Genomic DNA, 12,852 nt, shown 5'->3' with positions numbered 1-12,852 from the left:
TTCTTCCCCAGTTTCTCCTCAATCCTGACCTTCCAGTCCTCGATCCTCTCTCTGACCAGAGCCTTCAGGGGGGCGATGTACACCACCTGACCACACAGAGAGAATACACAGTCAAATAAACAATGGAAATAAACACAGGTAGTTTTCTCAGGCTGGATGAACATTAAAACTGTAACACATTTGCATGTTGTAGCATCTCCATGCAGCACTCCTGATGGAGGAAACAGTGAAGTGGCGCCTTAACAAGGTTTTCTAATTAATGCAAATAATAAAGTACGTGGCTATATTGAGGTCAGGAAAATCCATGTTAGATACAACTTCTAGGTTGGCAAAATAAACAATCAATTTTCTGTGTTGCCTCTAAATGAAAAAATAGAAAAATCTATTACTGCACATAGTAGATGTTAAAGCTGCCATTGTTTTTGACATTTAGTAAGACCGTGTCTTCAGAGGAGTTTCTCTGTTTCTGCTTAACATTTACAAAGTTTGTCACAAGTCAATGTCCTCATCCCTGTGTGTTACAGACAGTACCATACACTACATGAAAACACTAACATCTGGAATGTAAATTCCTAACAGTACCAGTGGTAGCTCCCATGGACACAGCCTGTGGATCTCCATGGTGATGGGAAATTCTCTTTTCATTTAGTTGATTCATTTTTGTTACAGACTGAGTCTAGTCTTGTGCTGTTATTAGGTTTTATGAGAAGAGTTCCAATGCTCAACAACAATGGAAGACAGCAACAAGTCCTTCCTCCCCCTTTAATGTAAGCATAAAGCACCTTAGCGCCGGGATACTGGTTGAAGACCCGGAACATGGCCATCTCTGCTGCGATGGTTTTCCCGGAGCCCGTTGGCGCCCCCAGCAGGACGTTGGTGTCTGTGTGGTACAGCGTGTGGAAGATCTGAGTCTGGATGGGGTTGAAGTGAGTGAACTTGAACAGGCTCTCGAACTCCCGGCTACCCAGAGCCGTCACCGGCAGAGGCTGCAGGTCCAGCAGCTCTGAGGGGGGAGGAAAGGGAGAAGATCAATCAGGAGTTCTTTTTACGTCTTTCATGTTTATTATAGCGAAACGTTTGGAACATCAGAGAATACTAAAGTCGAAATGTTTTGGACTGAATGTGACACTTTCTGGAGAAATGGTGTTTTATTGACATCAAAATGGATTAAATCCAAAAGATTGTTTCCCACTCATGTCCAGTGGGTGACAGAAATCATGAAGTTTCTGCACATGGAGAAAATGATGTGGACTTTGGGTGGCTCCACTTATACATTTTATAGGACATGGCAACCATTATTAACATACATGAAAAGAAGCTGTGTACTCTTCCCTAACTGATTCATCATTTCTTATTTATAAAAAAATAAACGGAATTAGAATACAGATTTACTATAGTCATGAGTAACATTTATCTCGACCTTTTTATGGTTTTTTGTTTTTATTTGTTTTAGTTTTTTGTGCTGTGATTTTAACCATTTGTTTGTCTATCATTCTAAATGTTATTGATTGAGTTTTGAATTCAGAAGTATAAAAGCCAGGAATCAGATGTATCATCATCTAATATTTTCTTGGGAAAACAGAGTCCCTTACTTTACATAATGTTTATATTCGAGCATGTAAAACCACATGCCATCTATGAGAGAAAAGTGTTTTAACGGCAAACAGGGAGCATATTGCCCTGCAGCGGAGGTTAAAGCAAACAGCCGCTCGGAGAATGGTTGCACTATCGTTTATCACTTTTGTGACATGAAAAATAACTATCATGGTAAACATGTACACACAAGATTGATCAGGAAAGCTGGCTCAGTTATCAGCATCAAACTGGACAATTTTGAGGCTGTGGTGGAGAGGAGGACTCAGAACAAACTGTTGTCCATCATGGATAACCCCACCCACCCTCTCCACCTGCAGCTGGACAGACAGCGGAGCTCCTTCTCCAACAGACTGCTCCAGCTCCGCTGTCACAAGGACAGGTACAGGAGAACATTCCTGCCCACTGCAATAACTCTGTACTATAATACCCCTCTGACTGCAGACAACTCACTGCTCCATAGCCTCTCTGTTAACTTAACATGCACTCCTTTACACTTAACATTGTACATTTACACTATATTATTATTGCCTTTTTGTACATTTGTATATTTCATTTTCATTTTTACTTTATTTTTTAATTCTAATTATTTGTATTTGTTTTGCTTCTCTTTGTATTTCGCTGCTAAAATGCAAACATTTCCCAGTTTGAGATAAATACAGTACTTCTGATTCTGATAACAACGGTTTAGCCATTGTTTATCTCTAACAGTCAGTCTGCAGCTGAGCCGGGTGTGTATGGTAGATTTGTCATAAAATAAAATAAAAACAGCTGCAGCGATGAGACAGGGTCGGCTGATAATTCTGCACTCATGTCAGATCAGAAGGATGGTTGATATTGAAACGTTTTTCTTTTTTATCAAGTGCAAGATGTCATTTTTGATCAAGCCGTCAAACTAGCATTGATTTTAAAAACATGTGAGACGAGAAAAAGGAAAGGGAATTGTTATTTGATCAGCGCTGTGTAGCGTGATGGTTTGAACAGAGATCATAGCAATGACTGATACTGTGTCAGACACTCCGTCAGGGGCATGCTTTAGTAGTTAGTAGGTACCAGATTTTAATTCAGAGATGATCTGTCTCAAGCATCACTGGGACAGTTCCAGCAAACATGATAAAAACTGAACTTCTAAGGACAGACTCTGGCTCACATGAGGTATCCATGGCCCTACCATAATACAAAATCACTTTTCACAAGAATCTCCAAGGGAACAACTTATGATCACTATAACTTAAATATGAAATAAATCACTCATAATTCTCTTTCTCACAGCTTCCTCTTTCATATTAGCCATTCAAACCATTTCACCTGCTTTCTCTTCAGTTATCTCTAACCAACAGAACTGAAACTTCAAAACAAGTGCTATCATTCAGTGGAGGATGTGGCGCAGTGGGCTAGTGAGTTGATCTTTGGATCAGGGGACCACAGGTTCAATCCTCACTGCAGTGAGAATGTCGGACAATTTATTTACCGACACATGGCTAAGGCATGGACCAAGCCGCTGTCATTGAGAGCCGCTTCTGTTTGCCACTATCATGATGATGGGCTCCTACAGCGATAGACCTGTGCTACTTTTTTTCATCACAGCTGAAAGAGTGCAGAACTTGTAGCTTGTGCAGTTCCTCCTCTTTTTTGCCTTGTCACTGCCATGCAATTCATGGTAAACATCCTCGCTGGGAGCAACTCTGGGTGAAACTCAGTAATTATTTGTATACATTTCTTTAAATTCACGAACGCTTCCAGATTAATCCTGAGGTACAATGCTAATTAATGTTAGCATCCCAAATAAGAACACGTTTCCTGGTCCCTGTAGTGCCTCCATGACCCCCTGCTAAACCCTCACTGCTCTTCATCAGTAATCCAGCATATACAGTATCTGCTGCAGGGGTTTGTAAATTGAAACAAAGATATCAAATGCTCTCATGTGATATTGTTCAATAGAATATGGCACATTGAGTCTCTTATGTAAGAGGCTGTTCAACTGAAAGACTGGAGGAACATTAAGCTCCTGCAGCCTGTGAGATGATCTCCTCTGTGCTCTCAGATTCTTCCCTGATAGTGCTGTAATTATGTCTGAGGGGGAATGTGGTCAGAAATAATCAGCTGCTTCCTTTCTTACAGTCTGAGGAGTGAATGAGTGGAGGACAGGAGGATTAGGTGCTTTTTCTTCTCCGCTACACATAGAGTTGTGATGTCTCAGAGCAGCTTCCAAACAGATAAGCCATGGTGTGGTGGAGAGCCGCTGGTTTAATCTCATCTTTGTTATAGCTGGCGTTTCTAGACAAACTATCCTCTGAAGTCTGCCAGGGCTAGACTTTATAAAAAGCTTAGGTTTCTTTCAATATTTCAAAGATGGATAATACACCACTCTGTCCTAGTTCAGTCCAACTATTTATGAATGATTTATACTATAGTCAAAAAGTATCATGCGACAAAGAGGTCTGTTACACTTCTGTCTGATCACTATAATAATCAGCGATCACATCTGACCCTGCTGCAGCAGAGAGGGGAGGTGTACAGCTCACTGCCGTTAGAGAGGACATATCCTGCTCATTTTCAGGTTCATATCAGTATGTAGTGCCTCTACTGTGAAATGTTTCCATGCTTTAATGTTCAAAAAGCTCTTTATTTTTCTCATACTGTCTGTGCTGCAGCAGCTCTTTTCACCCTCTGTCTGAAACCAGAGCCCAGTCTGCTCTGATTGGCTAGCTGGCCGGTTCTGTTGTGATTTATCAACCGCTTAGAGATGTCCCGCCCCTTAGCATATCATGTACAATGTGTACGTGAGAAAAACTCCTTCTGGAGGGAACACAGGGATCCAACAAGCATAATATGGCCTCTTTAAAGTGGCCGTACAGAGTAAATAATATGCACACAAGATAAAAAGGAATCATGGTACAAATTGTACACTGAAATAAAGTACCTTCAAATTGAACTCGACAAATTACATTTTTTACTATACTACTAACTGCGTAACAGATGGAAATATTTGTTGCTTTAAAATACACAATATTTACACATTTTATATAAAACTTTCAGATCCTAATACTTTATTTTTAGAATTGTTTAAGCACCAATTAGGTCCAAGGTTCCAATATTTCTGCTAATGTCATATAAAATATTCTTCTCTCTTTTTCACTATTTTATTTATCTTTTGCACCATGTATGTTGAGTTGTTGGAGGAGCACGCGACATAAGATTTTCATTGCCAACATATACGCTGTATCTGCTGTGCATATGACAAATAAAACCTTGAAACCTTGAAACCTTGAATAACTGACCACAGGAGACTTTATACTACTCTATTTTATCACTTTTACTCCGATACTTTAACTGGATGTTCCCTTTATAACTATTGTACTCTCACACAGGACTTTAAACGCAGGGCTTCTACCTGTGCATTGTGATACTTTCACTGAAGTAAAGTGTGTGTTGTTCTCCCCCCCTGACTGTACTACAGCATGCAGTCTTCAGCCTGGAACTGACATGGGACTACAGCATGTTGTCTCACAGCTGGACCCTTCAGCAGAGGTCAGCTCTACGTCACTAAGTATCAGTGCTTTATATTCAAGGCAAGTTAAGTCCAATCCCTGTTGTCACATCATAAACGTGTGTGTGTGTGTAAGTGTGTGTGTGTGTGTGTGTGTGTGTGTGTGTGTGTGTGTGTGTGTGTGTTTACCAGTGTGTGGGGGGTGTCTCTCGGGTAAGATGAGGTTCTGGAAGTTGATGGCACAGACGGCCTCGGCCCCCAGCCAGCGGTCGGACACCGCCCTGATGTAGTACTGAGAGGGCAGCGGCTCGAAGATAGGGATGGTGAACACTATGTGCTGAGGCTCCTCTGACACCACCTACAGGGCGACACACACATACACACAGACCAATCAGGATACACTCTTTGAGAAACACAAGGACAATAAAAACCAATGTAAAACAATAACTGACCTGCTTCTTCTGCAGGAGGATGTACTCAGAGTGGTATATGTGATCGTTGATGGGGTCCTCCACCCATAACCACCATGGCTCCCCCACTGACCCGTGGACCTGCATCATCCAGAAAAATACATGTAATCAGACATGCTGCTCAGGCAGTTGCAGTGAAAAAATAAAATCTAAATAGTGAACACAAAAACAAACCAAATACCATAAGCAATACTACAGTGTAAAAATACTCAGGTACAAGTAAAAGTTCTGCATTAGAAATGGTACTGTACTGTACAGTACAATAGCATATGTGTAGAAATATACTTAAGTACCAAAAGTAAGAACACTAAAATGATTGTATTTTAATTATTGATGCATTAATATGTTCATACAGTGCCCTCCAGAATTATTGGCACCCCTTTGGTAAAAATGAGCAAAACAAGTTGAAAATGTCTTTATTGTTTTTCCTCGTTATATTTCATTCAAAATATTAACAAAAATCTAACCTTTTCACTGAAGTAAAATTAGAAAAAAATAACAATGTTGACTTTAAATAAATATTGTTCTCCAGAACATGTGTGCCACAATTATTGACACCCCTTCATTTAATATGTTGTGCAGCCTCCTTTACCCAGGATTACAGCTCTGAGTCTCCTCCTGTAATGCCTGATTAGGTTGGTGAACACACGGATCTGAGACCATTCTTCCATACAGAATGTCTCCAGATCCTTCAGATTCCGAGGTTGACGCTTGTGGACTCTCCTCTTCAGCTCCTCCCATACATTTTCAATGTATAAAATAAAAGTAGCAAAATGAGATGATACTCAAGTAAAGTACAAGTACCTCTATCCTCTACTTAAGTACAGCACTTGAGTAATGTAATGTGAAGTTTAAATCTCTGCGCTCATAATGTCTGATGAAAATACCTCACCCTAAGCACAGTTGGAAGTGTATTAAAAGAAGGCTGAATACAAGTCAGTCAGCCGCTCCGGTCGGTGCCACCAAAAAAACAGACGCCATCGCTGTGATGAGATCAGCGCTCCTCAGTTAGGGAGGATTCAATTTCTCACCGTCTTGGACACGGTTAGTGATTTCTGTGAAAACGGTTAGTGATTTCTGTGAAAACGGTTAGTGATTTCTGTGAAAAATATATGATGAATGGGTCGAACTGTGATCCAGTGTGCCGGCAGAGAGAGGATTCCCTCTGGGGAACAGAATCTAAACGAGTTGGCAGCAGCACGCCTTTATTCAAATACTATGAGCCGGAAAAGCTTCTACGAATTTAGTTTGTTTTAGAGTATTTTTTATTCAGTTTCATTTTATCTAAGAATATGTGGGCGAAACTCTTTGTGTTAATATCTAGTTATCTATTTCAGTGCTTAATGTATCAATCAAATCTAGTGATGGGACTTGTTTTACCTGCATTAGTCTACTCAAAAACAAGAAAAAAAAGATAAATCCACATGCCTTGATGATGTCATTCTTTATGGATATATTCAAACTTAATAATAAACATAGATAATATTTGACCATCCCATTTGTCTAAACATTGACCAGCACCACTTTTTACAAACCAAAAACCCTACTGTGTGTTTTTATGTTTTTGGCATGCAGAGTACATTATATTGTATATGACTTTTAATAAGGAAAGAATCAATTGTTGTCCTCCCCTGATGATGGACACCAGGTTTTTTCACATCATTTTTTATCTTATCCCTGCAGGTAATCCTTTTAATATGAGATAGGGTACAATGCAAACTTCCCTTTGACATCCCCTTAAATTCAAACACAATTATATACTTCATAAAAAGTTAAACAATATATAGAATTACTGTGTACTCTTCTGGCTATTGATTTATAAATGTGTTGTCTGAATTGTACTCAATTTAAAAACACTTTGGGTATTTCAAAATGGTTTGTAACATGTAAAACTTGATCAGAGAAAATATTTATGTTTGCAAGGCTCCAACACCGCGCTTGTTGAATTTCTACTCAGCACCTCTGATTTGTGTATTTGGCATGACAGAGTACATGTTTTATCTTATATTATAGATTTTAAAGAAGAATAAAGGACAGTTTTGACCACTGTGTTGGGTGGTCTGTGGGGGTCCATGGGGCTCTGCAGCCGGATCACTGCTAAGCCCGCCGCTCTCCATTACCTCTCTCCCATGATCGGAGCATGCATCGCTAATCGGACATAAACACTCATCTTCATACTCCCCCCCGCTACAATGAGCTTCTTATTCCACTCAGATTCCAGCAATAAGCTTCCCATGATCCTCTCTGGCCAGTCTGCCCCCCTGAGGAGGGACATGTTCAGGCGCCAAAGGACAGATGGAGATTGCATGGCTGTAAGAGTAACAAGGAAGGGGGAGCGGCTCTCCTGTGAAGATAGGACCACGGTGGTGTTGGTGTGTGTAGTGATGCATATCAGGAGACAGGAGAGGAGACAGCGCCTTGTAGCCCTGGATGGTGAGGGTTTCTCAGGCCGAAATCAAATGAACGATTAACTAAAAGTGTCTCATCCTGGAGCGGTGTGGAGAGACAGTAGCTCTTTCTTTCATGGAGGACAGCAGATGAAGTCAGATTCATAGCAGCATGTATTCCTCTAAAGTCGATCCAACCCAAAACAATCATCGCTGAAGATGGTTCTAGAGTTAAAGGCGGCTTCAGTGAAGAAAAATCAGCTATATATTGTTTTTTGCAGCACTTTGCAAGTAGTTTTTGCATTCAAACTGAATGCCTTTTTGCTGCGATTTCAACGCAAGAGAAACAATTCAACATATTTCTGAAGAAATCAGTTTATGTGGGGAAATGGTCTGGATGTGTATAAGCTCTGTAGAAACCTGGTTACTGTAGGTTTGCATTAATGTGCAGCCGGTTAGTAATCAGAATTAACCCGTAAGCCTTGTCTTATTTTATTGCAAGTCTATAAATTAAAGACATGACTGTCTCAGTATTTTTTTATTTTCACCGTTTGTATCAGAGCTTTTGGACTTACAACATGTTAAATGTCCCAATCTTTCAATTATTCATCTTTAACCGCAGAGTAAAGTCTTGAATAGTTTGAGAGTGAGGGTGTCAAACCTTTCCTTGCATCCAACTGCTGTCTGTCTTTGGCCTGCCATGCTTACTTGAAAAATCAAGTTGTTTCTTTTTGTTGTTTTTTTAAGTAGAAACTCATATACACAAAACAAATATTACATTTCAATAATAACTTATTACTTTAAAAAAGTGATACATCAATTAAATGTTATTCTGACTGAAAGGCTGAAGGCGTAGCTTTATACACCAAACCTTTTACATGAATTATGTTGTACAATTCTTAATAAATATATACATTTTGAAAGAAAGAAAAAAACATGTAAACAATAGTGTTCACACCTCTGATTAATGTCTGTTAACCATCGATCCCTGTACACACATATATACACATATATATTTATACATTACTTTACTTTCTTTGATTATGGACACGAGGTTCTTTGTACATGAAATGTATCTTATCCCTGCCGATAATACATTAAAACACAATTATATGTGTAACCCTTTGCCTCTTGATTTAAAGATTTGTTGTCTACATTTTGCTTAGCCTGGCTGATGTAAGACTTCCCACAGTTCCCTGCAGTGTTAATATGACGATGAGCGACCAAGGCTTATTCTAATACAGTTGCCTTTAGTTATCAAAGGCTGGAAAAATGCACTTTTAGAACTTCTACTCAGCGCCTCTGATTTCAAAAGGCCATGTTACACAGTGCAGCCGCACACACTCGACTATAACAACCCTGTTGACCTCATCTGACCTGTGTGATGGGATTCCTTCATAGTACTATCTTACACCTCCACTGTAACGCTCACTTCTCCTTATCACACAAAAACTATTATTCCCTTTACCCAAGATAATCATTTCATCCATAGTGCTTACAGCCAGAAAGACTGACATTTAAATCAAAGAATCAGCTGCTTTGTGTCCAAACAGTTCCACAGGATAATCTGAGTTACACAGAGGCAGTTTTTGTTAGGATCAAATGTTTCTGAATGTTTAAATATGTAAATTAGGAGTTCATATATGTAGATGTGGGCTCATTTGCAGACTTTTCCAGAGCAGAAGTGTGAACCTTGGATGAAGGCAAGTGTAAAAAATCTTCTTTCATCATGTGTGAAGGAATAAACCCCATCAATCTAAAACATCTATCAACAGCCATAAAGGAAATCCATTTTCACTATTCCTTTAGTGAGAAACGGCTCTATAAATCCCGCTGTAAATGAGTTTGAAAAGCTTGGAAATATAGCAATGAAATGAAACTGGAATATTTGGTGTATGTAAGCGCTACTGGAATTTGATTTATGGCTCAGAGTATGCAAAGAAAATATGATTGTTTTTTTTGTACCACTTTGAAAAAGGGAAAGGGAAGAGACCAACATCTCAAAATTGACCATATTGAGGAAATATGTTTAGACTTGCTCTGAACTAAATGACTTTGTATAGACATTGTTTCTGTACACACTGTTAACATTACACTGATTCTCACCAGGCTAACACTGTTTTAAACTTCAGTAGATGTTTTTTCTTCTTAATTAATTTACAGGATGGAAATTGATTCATTAATATGTATCAATATTTGCTTGAAACAGCCTCAAAACTAAAACATATAAACTCAAAAATACTGTTGGACATGGAAGGCGCAATGAAGCAGGTGTATCAAAAGGATTAAAAGGCCTTAACTAAATCAATTAGAAAATCAATCAATTCAATCAAGTGTTTATTTCCTTATTTGATATATTTTGAATCATTTTCTGGCATTTCCCCCACATTGCAACCATCTCAAACCTGGTTAAAAGTAACCCTTAAGTGGCAATAACAATATTCTTTAATATTTAATACACTATTTACACAACTGACTGGAATTGTGGGTAAATGGTTTAATTTGAATTGAATGTATTTAGTATTATACTTAGTTCTCAACTCAAGTCTTATTTAAATTTATCATTTAACATGATTACTTTTTAAGGGAATTACTTTGGTTCTAGTGCCATTCTGCATCTGTCAATCACTTTCTGTCTAAATAATAAATAAGAGCGTATGTTGTGTGCTAACAAAAAAAATCACGTATCTTTATGTTGTAGTTCAAACTGGAGGGCTGACGCAACAGAAAGTAGACTCTTGTAAACTATGACACTGACTTAATATTATTATTTTAAATTTGGAAGGAAGCAGCAGAATGGAAGAGTGTGTGTCCTAAATGTTTACCTGGTCGTGCCAGCGGAAGTCAGGCGTAATGACGAGCCGCACGCGGAGCACGGTGCGTGTGATTGGCTGGATGTTGGCCTCCATGGTGATGGCAGGGATCTGATGGACACACTGTTTGACCGACAGCCCGACGTTCACATGGTGCAGCATGTGACCTGGGAGCAATACAGTGCCATTAAAACGTGTTCTATATGTTTATTAATATGAACAGAAAGCTGATGTAGCTCATGCAGATTACAGTACAATTCTCCACGAAAAACCTGATGCTAAAATAACAGATGGGCAAGCTAAAATAAAGTAACTCCTCATTGTCCGGAGTGTCTGTTTCACACACTTATGAATTCTAATCACTCGGCTGTTCTTTATCCCTGTTAAGATATTGTGAAGGAACATTTGCATTACGTGTTCAATTTGACAAACCTTCCAGGAGCAAGAATGATTACACCCAGTTAACAACTAGGGATTTGAATGTGAAACATCATTTTAAGAGGTGTTACATTCACAAAAAAACGACAAAAACTGAAAAGTAGAAGTGACAATGGAGCTATTTTAAGAGAATGAGCAGACCCAAATATATTCAAAATGTAAGCCAAAGGCAAGAAACTCAATGTGTGTGAATGTGAGGTAGTCGTAACAAACAACATACGCAGGTCTCTGAACTAACTGTGTGTGTGAGTCTGGTGGTCGGCCCTGAGTGACAAAGACAGAGGAGGCGATATGGAAAAGCATAAATATTTTTGAAACAATCTAAATTCATATTTGATCTCATATTACTGTCAATGCCACTTTTGTTTCAGTTTCTATCAATGTGCCATCTCTTCAAATGTTTTTCTGCGTAATGCCAGTTTCCCTTCATTCTGCATCAGCATACACATTGTACAGTTTGTGTGATGCCATATCATATTCCTTTTATTTTATAGTTCTTATTGTATAGTAAACTTAATTTAAACCTCCTGAGACAATGTTAGCCATATTTATTTTTCAGTTTTAATTTCTGTCTGAATTATCACAGGATGTTTCTGTATTCAGATTGTTTGCAGTGATCTTACACATGTACGTTTTAGAATGATTAACACATTTTCTTTGCATGTGAATGAGGGCAGAAGGCATAAAAAAAGCATCAGAATAGAGCTTGTTTATCAAAAGAATGTGTGGGGGTGAATCCCCCAGGATCCCCTTCAGAGATTCATGTAGCTCCAATGTTTATATTGTTTCTACTATATCACCATATCCAAATCCAGGTCAAAATATTGGAAACATGTTGGTTTTCCTGCACGTGAGCTAAATAAAGGCCCCCACAACGATTTGATAATTTGTGTCATTTCTGATTGAGTCATTCATACAGTGTGTCGATAAACTAGTGAAACTGTGTGTTGTTTTTACCGATCTCGTCCTTCCTCATTTCCTTCAGTTTGTCCACGGTGAGCTTCTTCTCCTCCAGGCGGTTCAGGACCACGTGGCTGAGGTTGGGGAACTGACGGAGAGGGTGGGCGAAGCCCCACAGTCGCTTGTCAATCACCTTGCAAAGCGTGAGCAGGCGGTAGGTCATGGTCGGCCACCGCTTCCTCAGAGCAATCTCAAACAGAGCCCTGACAATCCGAGCAGCGTTCTGTGGGGGGGGACTGAATCATTAGAAAGCCAGGAAGTAATTTTTGACCAATAGAATTAGGTCAAAATTAGGTTTTTACTTTAGAAACATGTCTGTTTTTTCTTTAGAGGACAAAAACAGACTTCAGCCTTTATGTGTGTGTTACACTATGGTGGTGTTGATTGTATGAATGCAGCTTCTAGAGGCCTACACTATTTGAATACCGTCTACCACAAGGTTTATAACACACACCACTGCTGCTTGTATGCTCAGGTTGGATGGTCTGCCCTGATCCTCCGTGGAGGAACCATTGGCATATCCTGATTTATAGAGCTGTTCTTCCACCTTATTAAATACAGAATGATATCCTTCAGAGAAGTACAGAAAATAATCAGCTTCACTCCAAGGACTCGTTATTCGGTCTGTACATGCTTTTTATGATGACGTCCTGATTGTGACCCTGATATGTTCTCTGGTATTTTATTTCTAGTTTGTGTTC

At 39.1% G+C, this 12,852-nt stretch overlaps 1 protein-coding gene across 1 annotated transcript in view; it reads right to left on the bottom strand.

Annotated features, from left to right (window-relative positions):
• Positions 1-12,852, bottom strand: part of ascc3 (activating signal cointegrator 1 complex subunit 3) — a 161,917-nt gene that overhangs the window by 31,722 nt on the left and 117,343 nt on the right. Inside the window, 6 exon segments of the mRNA XM_063879474.1 lie at positions 1-86; positions 783-1,003; positions 5,273-5,441; positions 5,536-5,634; positions 10,766-10,920; positions 12,149-12,374. Of these exon segments, the coding sequence (XP_063735544.1) occupies positions 1-86; positions 783-1,003; positions 5,273-5,441; positions 5,536-5,634; positions 10,766-10,920; positions 12,149-12,374 (956 nt within the window).

This window comes from Eleginops maclovinus, chromosome 3, assembly GCF_036324505.1.
Source record: "Eleginops maclovinus isolate JMC-PN-2008 ecotype Puerto Natales chromosome 3, JC_Emac_rtc_rv5, whole genome shotgun sequence".
NCBI classification, from domain to species: domain Eukaryota; kingdom Metazoa; phylum Chordata; class Actinopteri; order Perciformes; family Eleginopidae; genus Eleginops; species Eleginops maclovinus.
Note: the sequence above shows the minus strand (reverse complement) of the source record. Positions and strands in the feature narration are given on the sequence as shown.